Source organism: Polyodon spathula, chromosome 3 (assembly GCF_017654505.1).
Source record: "Polyodon spathula isolate WHYD16114869_AA chromosome 3, ASM1765450v1, whole genome shotgun sequence".
Lineage (NCBI taxonomy): Eukaryota > Metazoa > Chordata > Actinopteri > Acipenseriformes > Polyodontidae > Polyodon > Polyodon spathula.
Window position 1 is genome coordinate 21,272,612 of NC_054536.1, and position 16,623 is coordinate 21,289,234.

Consider the following 16,623-nt stretch of genomic DNA (forward strand, 5'->3'; position numbering starts at 1 on the left):
TACGCAAAAGTTCAAGGAAAATATTGCTAGTTGGTGACTTGCAGAGAGGTTGCTCCTTCAGCTCCAACAAAAATCCTAGCTTGAACTAATAGGCAGCTTTGCAGGCCGGATAGACATGGGACTGAACTGGTACATCAGATTCCAGTGCTTTTAAGGGGTGCTGGGATTATGTTGAACTACTTATGACTTGTTTCACAGACCCTGATCTTGGACTACCTGATGTTACCCTGCTGTTAAAAGGGTTGGATGAGTTTATTAGAAGTTAAATTGTTTATTTCCTGGATACCACTGTAGTAGATGGTGTTATCTGATATATAGCTCCAATACAACTCACTAGTTCTGAACCTTGCCTTTTGTTTGTATGATTTCCAATCCCTCTTCTGTAGTTCCTCACCAATCTGAAAAGCCATTACAAGAAGCACTCCAATAGCGTGTTGTTATTTTCTTATGAACAAAGACATTATTGCATGTGTAGTGGTACATATTTATAAAGTATTATTGTTATTGTTATGAGAATTAAACAATTACCATAAGCATTTTAAAACGGCTAATCTGCTCGACTTTTATAGTTTTTTTTTTTTTGTTGTTGTTTTTTTTTACAACAGGAAATTGAGAAGGTCCAGGAATCCAATAAGTCCTAACACAGAGAACCTGAGACGGCTACCTTGCAGGCCATTCCTGACAAACGGATAACCAGCCTTCCATTCCAGTATTTAACATCTCCATAGGAGCTTTCCCTTCCTTCAGCCAGCCGGTCTGTACTGACCAAAACAAAGACCACTAATAATAATATTATAATTACCTCTCAATTTAACATAGGAACTTACAAATATTTTATGATGTGTTTGTGCATTTTGAAGGTTTATTTATCCTTTTTTTATTATTATTTCTAGGGTTATATTTACTATACATTTATTTAGCAGCCCTTCTTGTCTACTGCTGTGCTTGGGTTGCTAAAAAAAATGTGAGGTGCTTTTTTTTTGTTTTTGTTTTGTTTTTTGTTTTTTTTAAGAGAATTAGTACTGGTTTTCCTGTAACGTGTACTCAGCAGCCACAAGACACCAGCTTGAATAGTTACTTTGTGATTTAAGTACTCCATTGTTTGGGTGTATTTATAACACAAGATAATCCACAACTGTGGTTGTGGGCTTTTTAGTAAAAAAAAAAAAAAAAAAAAAAAAAAAAATATATATATAATGAATTTTTAAAACATCACAGTCGCACTAAACAGCACCTCCAGCTGTATTGTCTTACAGATATGATAGATGCATAGGAAACCCTTGCTTTTAAAAGAGAATGGAGATAAACCTACATTGTTTAATACATGGCTGGGTGGCTCTACCCCCACAGTGCAGACGAGAACATGGTCTTAATACTATAGGAGACGGAATAGCTTAGAAATCATCATTTCAAAGAATATGACATAAATTATTTTGCTTGAATTTTAAAGTTTTATTTCATGTGATTTAATTCTCCCATGTGTGTTTCTTAAGGGAGGGTATTTGTTTGTCTAAGAATATTTGACAGCTGTTGTTCATGCACATTACATGATATAAAATTATTGACAAAAGGAATTTTGAAACAGATAATTTTGATCAGAATAATTAAGACCATTCTAAGTCAGTCTGAAGTCAACAAAATCTTCCTCTGGTGGTCAGAATAGATTCAACCTTACATGTAAGCAACATTTTTGCTTACCATCAAAAATAATTCATAAAGTGAGTTCAGACTGTATACGCTTTTATTATTTTGTTTGCTTACAAAACCAAGCTTCCAAAATCATGTAGCATTTATATAAAAGGTTAATGTTTTTAATGTGGACGGCACACCGTGTTATTCAAAAGAGTAGTATAGAAAAAAATAAGTGTGGGAACAGCCTAATCTACTTTATCTGTAATTGGCTTCTAAGAGTAGTATACAGTAACTGCCAATAGTAAAGGTTAGGGTAATTTAACTGTAGGAAGAAAAACTTTTCACTGCGGAGCTACAGATCTGAGATTGGATCAAGGATTCACCTGTTAAGATGCTGTCAGTAGCATAGATAGATTACGATTCATTGTTTCGTGATGTAGTAGTCAGAGCAACCATGGCAACAACGGAAGGTACCCCCAACATCCACAACATTTAAAATGCAAGACAAGTAATTTATTTAATGCGTCTATCTCAGCTAGAAAATTAACTCTCCTTTGACAAAAATGGTTATGTACTGTATTGTTATATGTTAATTGGTTTAACTTAGATTTTTATAGCACTGTTCAACTTTTAATAAAGTTAATGTGAGACACTCCAGATATTAATAATAATAAACTTTATTTATTGACAGTGTCAGTTTGTCTGAATTCTGTGAATTATATTTATTACCCACTGCCGGGAATGTGACAGTGAAATAGTAAAGTCGCTGCCCAGTATACACACGTGTGTGTGTGTGTGAGAGATGTTTTGCATACTGTAGGTGTAGGTCACTGTGTGATCTATTTTTTATTTAAGTTGGTATTTTTCAACCAGAGCAGGATAAATGTATTTCCTGACATTTTCTGTTGTCTCAAGCAATGATGTTATTGCATTTTGATTATCTTTACATAAGTCTGCTGCCGCAGCCACAGTAAGACAACATGCAGTAGTTTAATTTAACATCCAGTCTTTATTATTGAGGTCAGATCAGAAAACAGTTTTGTGTTTGAAATCTCAATCAGCATGGTTCCACAGTTAGAAAACTTTAGCACTGAGGTAAGGATTCCAAAAGATAAATGGCTGTCTATGCAAATTTACACTCTTTACCACGTGGTGATATTATTCACTCCATTACACACAAGGAGAGAAATATAATGTTAGTAAATGAAAGGTAGGAAAACGGTTATTAAGGGTATGAGGTACATCTTTAAACAAGAGAGAAACTCAGTTTCTCTTTAATCTAGCAGTTTTACATCAGACCATCCAGGAGAGTTATTGATTGGCCACTTCCCATGCTGAAGTGTCACTGGATTGGGACCTCCAGTTTGGTGCAATGGTATGACCGTCTCTTCTCTCGCTCCCTCAGGTAGCCGTGGAGTTTTGCAGTTGGGAAGGAGACAACAGAGTGCCGCTGTTTAGAGGCTTGATCTCCACATAGCCATGGCAACACAATGCAGTCTGATGCAGAAGGCCTTCCCCTGTAACAAGCAATACATTTTTGTGCATAATAGAAATTCTACTTTACAATGGTTTCCTCCTAATGGTCTTTGCAAGAGTATTTTTGTTTTGTTTTATCCTGGCAGCTATTCTGTTCAGCTATAATATGCCATCTGAAATACTGATTGCACCACTGTTTTCCCGAAGGTCCTTACGGCGGTAAGTTATAATATAGTTAAAACAAACCCAGAATCGTCTACAGTCTTCTAGTTTATTTTAAAATAAACAAAGACACTTGGCGTCTCTGTAATGAGCTCTCACCAGGGTTTATTGTTCAGACTGCACTTCACAAAATGCACGGCTCCCTCGGACAGGCCCGGGTAGCATCTCCCAAATTTGATCTTTCCTATCTTTATGTTCTTTTCTTTTTCACAGTCTATGTCTGAAGCGAAGGGCCAGTCTCCACTCAGCCTGCAAACAGAACATTTTATTTGACAGTTGTTTATTCTCAGCTGTGAACTTTTTTTTTAATAGAATTTATGGATTATTGACACTACTTGATAGCCCAATGATAACTAGATACAAAGACGGACATACTGTGTATAGGCAGAGATGAAAGTTTATGGCAAACTAAACTCTACACAGTAAATCCCATTTGATTGGTTGTCAACATTGTACCAACCAATCAGAATACTAGATAGTCATGTTTAGCCCACTTACAGCCAATAATATTAATGCCTCTATAGCACAATAAAGTCAATGACTGCACTGCAAAACTAGAAACTGCTTCATTTGTTGCAAAAGCAGAAGGCCTGGCCCACAATATGTTGACAGGATCTGTAATCCTGCACTAGGATGAACTGCTCATTTCAAACACGACGGCTTGCAATGCACTCACATGACAAAAGTTAAAACACCAATGCTCCAAATGTCTGTTTCTGGTCCAACTCCTTTCCCTTCCAGGATTTCTGGAGCTGAAAGAAACACAATATAGAAAACAAAACAAAACAAAAAACACTATAACATACTTTAACTACAGTCTGCAATATTAAAGTTAACCCAGTTACCTAAAGGGTAAACCAGTATTGCATCTACTAATATTATATTATTTTATTAAACAGTGTTATGCGTATATATTCTGTTGCATACCTAATAGTTGCCATAGCTATTTGGCATGTATTCTTAAAAATAACACTGCTGTTATTTCTTAAAATACATAGAGCTTGCAAAATACTTCCAGTAAATCTTACCTAATATGCCTTCACTTTGTAGGTCTCACATTTTCCTATATTAAACATGCACCCATTATGGTAAACTTGTATCCGATTTTTTTATATAAATCGATCTATTATTTTTAGAGTTTCTTTCACAATAAACCACTTCGATGCTCTTTATATAGATAAAAACATAACTGTATTTTTGTAAACAAAATCTGCACATTTGCCAGAATGAATGGATGTTGAAAAAATTGATTGGTGATTGAAGAGTTAGTTCTGGGAGTTTTACAAGAACTCAGACTCCCACAAGATACTTTGGTTAGCCTTCTCAGTACCGTACTTATCTGTTTTCAGCATATGTGCTTACCTTCATGTTACCTTTTGAAGTGGAAAGCGGGAATGTGGAGGAAGTGCAACATTGTGATGGCTTATATTTTTAAAATATATTAAACAGGCATACCATAAAAACTGATGTATAAGTCGCACCAGTGTGTAAGTTGTGTGTGTGTGTCCCCTTTTTGAGACAACAATTTCAAGAAAAAGCCTATAGGTCGCTCCCGACCTTTTTAGGACCTCCTAAAAATACCTAGCAAATAGACTTATACAAAGGTTTTTACAGTAGGTGAGGTGCATTGGAATTACTTAGTCATAGGAACTTTAATACATACCTTATCGTGGAACCATAAAAAGAAGTGGAATTAAAGATAAAGGGGTCGCACCTCTGTTTTCAGACTGTTCTTTAATCTTCTCTACTATCAGAGGCTTTCCCGCAGTGTACGCCTGCGCACAGCCGAAATCCACAATCTTCAGCACGTTGTTCTCATTGACAACCATGTTGTCAGACTTCAAGTCGAGGTGGAGGATGTGGTTTGAGTGGAGATACTGGACAGCACTGAGAATCTGCAGGAGAAACTCTCTCACCTCCAGCTCAGAGTATGAGTCTCTACATGGAGAAAAAAATATTTTAGGACAGGACCTAGCAACAGCAGGAACATGGGATATATCTGGAAAGATTTTACCATTTCTGGTAGTTTAACAAACAATCTTCATAAAAAAAACAAACAAAAGCGCTTAGTAATTTCAAATATCTGCTCATGACAAAAGTAAAAATTGTATATAATTTAAATTTACTGTATTCCTCTGAATTTAACCCTTTAGCAGTCCATTTATTCGGTGCCTGTCAGGCACGTCATCTATCTTGTTTTTTTATGTCCATGTTAGATCGGTGGTGCAGGGCCTCTGTGTATTGCTCAGGTCCGTCCCTTTTTTAAAATTATTATTTCAGCTAGAGACCTGTGCTTGACCTCTTTTTGATGACGTCAAGCACAGGTCTCTGGAAAATTGTAATGTTTCACCTGGTCCGACATAGGACCGCAAAGGGTTAAGACGCCCTCGAATTTAAGACATAGCCCAAATTTCCCACCCTCAATTTGAGAAAAAAATAAAACATCAAATAAATAAGCACTTACAAAGATATAATCTCAATTACGCATATGGAGGCAGTTTGCGGTCATCTGCTGTCACACAGAGCATTACAGCTATGTGCTGCATCTCATTTCCAGTCCTGATTACTCACATCAGTTTTACTCCCAATTTGTTATTGCTTGACGTGTCAAAAAATACAGGGATGTGATCAGCACTTCCGATCTGTCCAGGCTGGTACTGTTTGTTGGAAACGCTGAAATTGTAAAAGCTTCTCTCTGAATTCCTCAGGAAGCTAATGACGCTTCTTTGAAAATGGCTACCTGTATGTCATGGATGATTAGAGACCAGGCAGTGATGTCTTTGTTTGTCTTTTCTCAGCATTCAGTCACATTGCTGCTTGTGTATTCGAGCAGTGACGCCTGTGTTCGTCTTTTCTCAGCAGTCACTCACGTCTCTGGTATAATTGGACTAAAATATAACTTTTCCCTAAAAATCTATCTATTTTTATTATTTCTTTATTTGGCAGACACCTTTATCCAAGTATGTGGTTTTTCAAGCGTAATGCGAATTGACATAATTGTGGAGTTTATCTTAATATTTGAAAAAAAACAACAAAAAAAAAAATAACCTAGAAATGAAGATCTTTTTAGCAAGTTTTTTGTTGTACTGTTTCATTTTGTATTGTTAACATGGATTGTTTTTTTTTTTTTTTTTCAAAAGATATCCCAAAATGTCTCCTCCATCTCTGTCACAAAGAAAGCTGTGGTGCTCTTACCTCTCTGCTAGGTTGTGTAGCAGTTCCTGTCCTGCACACAGCTCCTCAATGAGGACCAGGTATTTGGGGGTGATGAAGGCTGCTTGCAGCTGGACCACATGGGTGTGCCGCAGCCTCTTTAATATATGATACTCTCTCAACACCAGGTGTCTCTTATCTGCATTATAGGGTGTAACTTTAGCAGCAAAAAGCTTTTGAGTGAACTCATCCCTGCATTGTTTTATAATGCTGAATCGACCTCTGAAATAAAAACACAAAAACAGTGAGTTATTAAGAGATATAAATAAAGCATCCTGTACAGAACAGAGCCTACTGAGTCATATTTAATACGTTTTGGTTAATCTTTTATTCAGTTTACACCACTAATGTTTTAAAACATAAAATTAACACAATACAGTCAGCGCTTGGATACCCGTTACACAGATATGTCAGTCGTGTTTTACCACTCTTGTATTAAAACTAAAATCAGTCCCCATTATTTATATGTAACAAATCAATGCACTTACCCGTCACATGCGATTCCCGACTCTGTCACCAGGTTTCTGATACAAAGCCCAACTCGTCACAGCCAACAGTTTTTTTTTGTTTGTTTTTTTTTTTAAATTCTCTCTAATGCCAAATCAGTCTGTCTTATATTGTGCAGTTACACAGCGCTTCCTCCAATTTCACATGACGAAAATGCAGCCAAAACAAAGCGAACGAGACAAGCTACAGTAATGTAACAGTTAACCATTAAACAGTTTTAGATACTGTGATGTATTTTTTTTTAGATATGTATTTTTGATATTGTCAGTTTTTCAGGGAACACAAAAAAGATACAAGGGTTGGAACGGGCCAAAATGAAATAATCAAATATGTGTCACATGCGTTTAACAATCATTGAAGTCAAGATTATATAGGGTTGGATATGTAAATGCTGACTATATGTTAATTTAAAGTTTAAATGCACCAATGTTATTTTATACTTGATACATAAAATCATGGAGTAAAGTATGGTATCAATCTGGTGTTTTATAAAACAGCTGCAAACTTAAATTAACTAAATTAACCTAAATTAACTGCCCCTTTAGAATTTATAGACAGCCAAGGACTCCAGCATGTCATTGACCTGTATACAATACCTATTTATCTCAGACAGAAAAGTGTAGCTTTCGTGCATGGGAAAGAGGGGTAATCGAGACTCTGGTTTGCTGTCTTCATCCTCAGCCCTTGACGGAATGGTGTGAATAAGGGGAATGTGCCATTCTGCAAGACAGGCAAAGACAAAAAACAATCAAGGACTATTTAAAGACATTTAAAGACAAAACATCCTCTTGCCCAACTAAATCTCAATGAAACCTACAGCATCCAAGTGCAAAAATCACCTGAAATCATCACTCAGCAATAATGATTATTGCTTATGAACCTAGTATTTAAATAACCAGTGCCAGCAGCAGGGTATTACCCCTTTAGCACATTCTGTTTCTCAAGAGGGTTCAACAGCTTGGAACAGTGGGAGCCCCTGGTCAGTTTCAAACATACTGCCCCAGTCAGCCTGACAGCATGGACACACCTGGAATAGACTCAGACTCAAGAGAGCCTTGGAAACAGAAGGTTCCTGGTATAAGGTTAAGGTTAGTGTCAGAAACAGATGATTTCACCATCGTTCACACTGTAAATGGTAATCTTTATATGTGATTTGATTAAAAGTTTGCTGGAATGTATCCATTATTTGTAAACAGCCCAGGGGCCTTTTGATTGAGGCATATTGCCAGATTAGTTTTTAACACAGGCTTGGGTTCTGATATTGCTGATCATTTTAGTGTAAGCTGAATATGATTGAGGGACATCTCAGCTTTGAAAGTTGTTTATGCAATAGAAGAGTCCCCTCAAATCACTCATTTACACATTAAGGGGAGATGGACCTCACCTTGTTCCTCTCCGATGGTTGTTTCTGCTGATTGCTCACTGTAGGGTCCCATCCCAGCCTTGTTCACACAGGCTACCCTGAACGAGTACACTGCTCCTACTGAGAGCTTGCTGGCAGTGTAGCAACTGTCTGCTACTCCCTCAGCAAGTGTCCTCCATTCACCTCCTTAACAAGAAACAGAGTGAACTTTCAGACAGCAGGCCCCTCGTGAATATGGGATGGCTATTAATATGTACTATGATCTAAACACTGTATTTAATTAAACTTGTGGACAACTCCTAACAGATCACATTCAAGAAATACCTTACAATAATATATTTATTTGTTACAGTGTATTCTGAAAAATTAGGGCTTTCTTTCACCCATAATTTTACTGCTATCAAATGCACAATAGTTTACATATGTATTTGTACTAATGTTTTCAAAGCAATTTCCTTTCTTTAGCTTAATATATTTATATATGGCATGACTGGGGGAAAATATGTTAGCCTAAAGCTATAGAAAGCACTGTTACCAGGGTGTTCAGGTCATTGTCTATAATAAAAAAAAAAAAACGTTCCCCACAAGCCTTTGGGGTTAGGTAATAATTCATCTACAAATGTAGATAATGAGTTTGCCAGGTGTCCATTTAAGGGCATTAATTGTTAATTAATGGGTATATAAAAATTCCCCTTTGTCCTCAGTCTGTGAAGTTGTAGAATGCGGTGGGTGAGGAGGAGAATTTGAAAGAGTAAAATACATTACAGAAAGAAGAATTATTGACCATCAGGTAAATGGCTTAGCTGTCCTGACATTTCGTTTTTTGAGAGCCATGCCCTCTTCAGTCAGAAAGTGGGTGGACAAGGCGAACCCGAAACCCTGTACGACTTTGTGGCCCTGGTTGAGCGGCAGTTGGTCGCTGAGAAACTATCTTGTCGGTCCATCACTGAACCATGGAGCAACAGGTGACTCTCAGCCCGAAGGACTGGAGATACAGAAAATCTGGTATTACTGAAATGGAAAAAGGGGGCGCTGAAGAGCAGGTTTCAACTGTGAAGGGCTTGGGAATAAAGGGTTTGAAACAGGGAGTGATTCTGAGAGGTCAGGGGAGCAGTAGAAAACCTATAAATGTTTTAGGTGAATTGAGTTTGATCATATATTGTTTCATTGTCCTAACAGATGAAATGCAATGTGGGGAGCAATGAAGTCTTGTGTGGTGTAGTAAAAAGGGAAGCGCAAATCATTAATAAGAGACTGGGGGTTCAGCGAGCAAGCGAACACTGTTAACCAGCAGCCCCTGGTATTTCCCCTTTGTGTAGGTTCATAATGGTATAAAAACATGAAGTTCACACAGACAGATTTCTAGGTTGACGCGGCACAGTGTTTTCTTAATGTGTTTTTCCCGCATCCATAATAAATCATTTTCATTTTGGTCAATTAAGTGGTATTAACTTATTATGTTCTTTTTTTTTTTTTTTTTTTGCTATCAATAAGTCCTTCTGTCCTATCAGATATCTTCCTGTTTGACGGTAAGCAATTTTCGACTGAATTTACCAGGTGAATTTATTGACGTTTCTTGCAAACAGTGATGGCGTGTGCTGGGAACAAATGGAGATTAGAAGCAAAACACAGAATATTTAATCACACAGTGACTTTCTGATATGAAATAAGAAGCTCTAAAAGTATGATCATAACTTATATGATTATTATTTTACATTCCTTTTTATTTTCAGTAAACTCAAATTTAAATTACGTATTTTTCAAGAATGCAGTTTTAGAAATTGATTTCTACAGTGCTTAAAAAACTTAGAACATAGTTTAAAGAAATAAAGAGAAATAAGTATTGTTTACCATGCTGACATCATTTATTCCTTATAGAACTTAATGTAAAAGAGGAAAAATAAACCTGGTCTGTGATAGTTGCAGATGGGTTTGTGGGTATGTTTACTCTGCAATCTAACTCGCTTCCAATTTCTTATTCTTACTATGATTGGCTGCAGAGACAAAAGGGATAAACAATGATTGGATAATGGTTTTTTAGGTGGTTTTTATTGTGCACAGGTTTCCTAGTAACTGTAATATTATTTGTGTAATAGAAAATAAAAAAAGGACTTGTCCTTAATATCTTTGTATCACAGAGCCCAAATGTTCGAGTTTGAGTCTTTTGCGGCCGTGACTAGAGAGACCTATATATATATATATATATATATATATATATATATATATATATATATATATATATATATATATATATATATATATATATATATATATAATTCCTATGTTTTGCTCCCTTCTAGCATGGATGGCCTCATGTATCAAAATCATACTTTCTATTAATGAGACAGTCCCTTTACCTTCTGTCCTGTACTGGATGCTGTAGGTGACAGGCTCACTGGACTCTACAGGTTTCCAGAGCAGCAGAGCCCCATCACCGTCCACTTGGGTGACTTCAGGAACAGCGGGGCAGGTGGGGAGCTCTGGAAACAACACAGGAGAGAAGGCCAGGGTTAGAGGGTTAGTTCAGCAGGCAGTGTTGCCCTTTACATATTTTTAGACAGTGTGTCCAGTGTGTCTGCAACATAACTGTACTGAAGGTTCAGTGTTTATTAGCCAATCAGAGACCAGAATTCATGCAAACAAAACAAAACAAATCACTATTACAGAGATTCTAATCCCCTCAAGAATTTATGCTAATACATGTACCTACCAATGTTAATGTCAATATAAAAAAATTAAAAAAAACAGCTCACAACTCAATCTAAATATAATTGGTTTGTGATTTTGCACTTTTCCGTGCTTCATCATGCATGTCTGTGATTAACCTTTCTGCACTTTGGTATGCTTTTACCATAGTAAATTGCAGTCAACTTCTTAGAGATTTAATCTGTCTCCTTACCTACAGTGTGCTATCTTGTTCTTTCCTGCATACCTCTTTTTATTCTCCATAGGTTACAATTAATGTTTGTTCATTTTGCTAACACAGCCTCTCTCTCTTAATAAAATTGGAAGATCCTGGGACAGCAGTAAGGCTACAGGGCTCTGCTCATGTTAGGCATTCAAGCAGTCTTGGCACCAGCATTTGTTTCAGTCACCGCCTCCACTGCCTCCGCGATATGTAAGAGCACCCAAAATAACATATCATTACGTGACGTACTACTAGGAAACAGCCGACCCTGGTTCTCGACTTGCTCAGTCAATGATGGCTGATACTTAATCTCCTTGAGACAGAGAGCGAATGAATCCTAGTCAGCAATCTCCTTCCCGATTTGTGAGGGCACTGTTTAACAGGAACAGAGTGTGTTGTACTGCTTGGTCTGGCAGTTCATACCAGGGTCAGTCGGAAGCAAGCCAGCCAGGAAGGAGAGCGGAGTCACAATGCCCGAAGTAATCGCCCTAAAGCAGTATGCAATGTGTCAGTCGTGGATTGGAGGAGACATGACTGGACTAGCTATTGCAGAGGGCGTGATTAAGGGTATAATTGGGATTGTAATGATGCAATCTGTTCCTTTGATGTGGTTACTGCTAGGAAACAACCTGTTAGTACTTGTGAGTGAAGTGTTTTGTTGGTTTTGTAACTGTCTGTATTTGTCTTTTGTCAGATGACTAATACGAACCCGGGAGCTACCTCTTCAAACCAACTCTAAAACATAGACTGCACTGCAGCAGTACTTACAACACTACTGTTAAACCACGCACCTGCACCTAGAGCACTTACTACCTGGAGATGTGGCTGTATCTGTGTTGTGTGTCTGTGTTTTGCATTATTATTTTGGGCCTGAAACCCCTTGGTTTATACGCTGGCAATACCCATAGTTGGGTAGAGCCAGCATTATTAGTTCAACAGTCAAGCTGACCAAAAAGAAAATAAAAGAATTGTTTGAACTGTGAAATTTGTGACTGTAGTTGTCTGGAGCACTTACATCACCACTACACCTGTGCACTGCAAACCATTCGTTTACATTCCTTCATTTCTAACCAGCAATAAAACAGAACAAGGCGGCCCTCTACTAGAAACAACTTGCAAAACCTAACCTAGAGATAAAGTTTTATAAATAAATGCAATTATGGAAATTATGCAATTATATTTAGTAGTCGCCAATTATTTTTTAAATTTTTTCTCACAATTTAGAATGTCCAATTATTTTTAGGCTCAGCTCACCGCTACCACCCCTGCAGCGACTCGGAAGGGACGAGCATAAACACACGCTGTCCTTCGAAGCGCGTGCCATCATGCCACCCACTTCTTTTCACACGGCAGACTCACCATGCAGCCACCTCAGAGCTACAGCGTCAGAGGACAACAAAGCTCTGAGCATTTTACAGGCAAGCCCGCAGGCGCCCGGTCAGACCACTGGGGTTGCTGGTAAGTGGTGAGTCGAGGACACCCTGGCAGGCACTCCCCCACTGGGCTTCGCTCAGCCAATTGTGCGCCACCCCATGGTCGTCCTGGACTCAAAATGGCGACGTCACTATAGGGCACATCCTGTACTCCACACGGAGCGCCTTTACTGGAGGCGCCACTCAGGAGCCCTGAGAAGGATTTTAAAGGCAAAGTCTCATTCATACTTTGTAAGATTAATTATAAATATACAACATATGGGTTTGCAATCGCAAAAAAAAAAAAAAAAACCTCTTGCCTTTACTTGCCTATAGTTATTTTGTAACTGCTGGTTTCTGACATGTTGGGCATTTGGGTTCTCACGGTGCATGCAAAATGACGCTGCAGTATGACAGCAACCTGAATAGCTCCATTGAAAAATGGTCAAACAGGCTTGTTTTGTTTAGTTTAATATCACTCTTGCAAATCTGGATACAGATTGTATTATGTAATATGCACATATTTAGAGGTGAACTTGACCACACTGCAATGCTATTTTCCAGTAGAATTCTGGAAAGTAGAAGCACAGGGCTCTTACACATGGCAGTGAACAAGGACTCATTATGGGCAGTGCATAGGCTGACACAAGTAAAGAACGCAAGGGACATAAAAAATGTAAGGGATAAATTCAGTGTGTTCGCCTTAAGAACTAATTTTAACAAAAAGGGGAAGTCTATTCCAACTGTGTAATCTCTGGCTGATTGATAGCCAGTTAATTTACTGAAAGCTCAACCTCTAGCCAATCAGAATGTGATGTGACTAAGAAAGCAGACTGTTTAGCAGAGAGCAGAGAGAAGAGAGACAAGATGGAGGATTGAGTGACCATTATCAAAACATGTGCTACTTAATAAATTACAAGTTTGATTTCTTTTTAACAAAGGAAAGCCTGCTGCTGTTTCAGAAACTTATTTAAAGTGTTCTGTACGCTACACTGGAGTGTGTATTGCTGTTTTTGTATATTTTACTTTTAAGAAAAAGTTGCTGCAAGTCAAAAGTCATCGAGCAAATGTGAGCCAGAGCTGAGTAAACAAAAAGTAAATAAAAAGGACTGCAGATATACTTAAAGAGAAGACTGAGTTTCTCTGACCATAACTGTGAAAACTGAAGAGAAAGCCTAGGTCTCGGCAGCACAGTGAGTCAATGTTGTTTACGTAATACATCGAATTAGAAAAGATTAGTGCTATAAGATGCCAAGTGAAAAGTTAGTAAAGATTTATTGGACCCAGAACCTGAACTGGTTTTTAAAAGAAGAAAACAAAAGTTAAATTCTGGGCGCGGTTAATAATGTGTCTACTCTGATACATACAAGGAACATTGTGACGTATGTAGATAGAGAACACTAGACTTTGCCTGAGGGATAGAAAGGGGCTGCACCTGTCAAGAGTTGTGCCAGTCAGAAGGGTGGTTACAGCCGTCCAGTAGTTGCCATCTCCATGGAGAAAAAGCTAATTCTGTTGGGGTGGTTGTTAAAGAAGTTGCCGTGCATCACCAGACGTTTCATTGCCTTGCCAGTCCAGATCATGGTAACCGTTGATATTGAAGACGTCAGGATCGTAACTATACTGAACTTTTTTTATGTTTATATGTAGAAATACTGGTTTAACCTTTTTTTTTTATTAATACAGTGAAATGCTTAACTATAAAGTGAATGAGGGTTAAACTGAAGTTCTGAAAACTACAGTGTCAAGATCAATCATGACTGAGTTGATGATTTAAAGTAATGTTACTGAACAGTGTAAGAAATTCTCACTGCAAGTTTTACAGAAATACAGGAGTATTGGGCTCAAGTAAAATAAACTCAATAATCTGCCTAACCTTATTTTTAGTTACTGATGTCCATCTTAATTTAACCAGGACATTATTCTAATTATGTTGTTTGCTGCTGACTTACCAGACACAATGAGCGTGCAAGAGGTGGATGCTTCACCTCCTGGGTTGGTCGCAACACATCTATAACTGCCCAGGTCCTCCTCTTCCGCAGATACGATAGTTAATGTGTGGCATTCTTTGGGTATCGCTGACAACAAGATGCGACTGCTGCTCTGGAACTGACTGCCTTCTACAAGACAGCAATAACAACCACAATTCATGAAATATCCTGGTGTGATCTTAAAAATATTTTCTGGGTCACATAATCTCTCTTGGTGGCACACTTCATGTTATTGTATACAGGATTTCCAACACCAAAGGGGGCTTACTACTGTAGGTATCATGATATGCAATGTGACAATGTGACCGGTGTAGGACCTCATGCTGTGATTGTGCCCTTTAAGTGCTATGCAGCAGGAAAAAAAAAAACATTATATGACTAGTTAATTGCTTAAAATCATCAGCTTTCATATCCTTTGGATGTGTTACAAAGAAAATGTTATGAAAGAACAAGCTGTCACCTTTATACCAACGAATTTCAGGGGGTGGGTGGCCAGTAACTCTGCAGGACATTATTACTGACTGACCAAGAGAAACGGCCTGGTCCGGGAGTTCCTCGAAAAACGATGGCGCTGGTACAACAAGAAAAGAAAGACGGCCAGCTTGTAAGTCCAGCCATTGACATATAATTGGGAATATAGAACAGCATAGCAAGAGCACTCACACCTTGGCATGGTTAATGTCGAATATGTGAAAAATCAATACACTGTACATTTCTCCTAATTGGACTGCATTCCTGTCCCTTGCATAGTTGTAAATAAAGTTTATTGTTGAAAAAAAAAGATCAGACCTAGCTAGCTAAACTTGATTCCACTGTGGGTGTTCTCTGTCGAAGCTGAAATTCTATTCTATTTCATGAAGGTATACAATACTAGGTTATAAAATTTTTGGTACCCTAGCAACAGCTCTGCTAGAATTTGTGGCAGCATTCAAAGAAAACCCTCCGTCTCACTCCACATTCTTAAAAGCGGATCCAGTTCCCTTTTACAGAGACCATAAAGAGGTTCTTTAAACTTTATTGGTGGAGTCCACATCAGTGATCATCCAGTGATACAGGCATATGAATCAAAACTCATTTCAGCATTGAAGAGTATTAGCAATAGGATACTACTTCACCTTTATTCTTCTTGAAGGCAGGCAGTTTAAAAGAGAATAATCCAGATCTTCTCTTTAAGGAACATGAAGCACCCGCATAGAGCTTGTCCTGCTGCTCTAGACTCTGATCTGGTTCTAAAATTGGAGTTGCAGTGAAAAACAAATGTTTATTAACGTCACCATCAAAGAAGGCTCACATTTCTATGTATTCCATTGTCCATTATATGTACAAATCTTTCTTTTTTTGGTGTGTTTGTCTGTATAATGGAGAGTATGGAGTATTAATGCAAGCTGGTAATGATCTGGGTGTTTTTTTTATTATTATTTAATCTTTCAGCTGTTGATGTCCAATCGGGATATTTTTGGTAAAAATAAATTAAAGTTTAAAACTTTAAAAGAAAGGAATGGGACATACCATAATTGTTTTAACTGTGACAAATAAGCTGAATAATGACATTACATTGCTCACACTAATGTATTATACTATTAGACACGATGTAGAAAAAATAAAATAATGTATTCATTTATTATTTTCCCGGTACCGCCATTGTTGTTGCGGTTGGAAGGAAGTGGCAAATCATGTGCAGATCACACCTGAGTAGAACTGCAGCGTGTGGTTTTCAAAACTGGAATTATTTGATTTAGGTTTTGGTTCAGTTTTATCTTCTGTAGATTTTGTTTGGTTTGGAATTTTATGAAAATGTCAGTTTTGGTTTCTGCTTGGTGAAATCATAACTGTTGCATACCTAGTCTGAAGGGTATATTAAAGTACACAGTGTCTCCACACAAAGGTGTTGGATCACTA

General features: G+C 37.7%; 2 protein-coding genes across 4 annotated transcripts in view; one reads left to right on the forward strand and one right to left on the reverse strand.

The window, feature by feature from the left end:
• The window catches only part of guk1a (guanylate kinase 1a), a 28,412-nt gene extending 27,242 nt beyond the window's left edge, over window positions 1–1,170 (forward strand). For all 3 annotated transcript variants that reach the window (XM_041244683.1, XM_041244685.1, XM_041244684.1), the window contains one exon: window positions 606–1,170. In XM_041244683.1, the coding sequence (XP_041100617.1) occupies window positions 606–641 (36 nt within the window). In that variant the 3' untranslated portion in view covers window positions 642–1,170. The remainder of the gene's footprint in view (window positions 1–605) is intronic.
• Window positions 1,171–2,621: 1,451 nt separating this feature from the next.
• Window positions 2,622–15,828, reverse strand: LOC121312844 (obscurin-like). Its single transcript, XM_041244681.1, has 10 exons — window positions 15,185–15,828; window positions 14,686–14,853; window positions 10,771–10,893; window positions 8,435–8,599; window positions 7,647–7,770; window positions 6,526–6,765; window positions 5,045–5,268; window positions 4,007–4,082; window positions 3,430–3,579; window positions 2,622–3,149 (listed from the first exon to the last, which is right to left on the reverse strand). The coding sequence occupies exons 1-10, from the start codon at window positions 15,234–15,236 to the stop codon at window positions 2,975–2,977; spliced, it is 1,497 nt and encodes a 498-aa protein (XP_041100615.1). The 5' UTR covers window positions 15,237–15,828; the 3' UTR covers window positions 2,622–2,974.
• Between the last annotated feature and the right edge of the window lie 795 nt (window positions 15,829–16,623).

Bases quoted from the DNA above. Each gene is read 5' to 3' on its own strand.
- LOC121312844 (XM_041244681.1), bottom strand. From the start codon at position 15,236: ATGTCCTGCAGAGTTACTGGCCACCCACCCCCTGAAATTCGTTGGTAT. The intron at 5,269-6,525 runs GTAAGAGCACCA...TTCTCCATGTAG, and splicing joins CTACACAACCTAGCAGAGAG to AGACTCATACTCTGAGCTGG. The intron at 3,580-4,006 runs GTGAGTGCATTG...TTCTGTTTGCAG, and splicing joins GGTGTTTTAACTTTTGTCAT to GCTGAGTGGAGACTGGCCCT.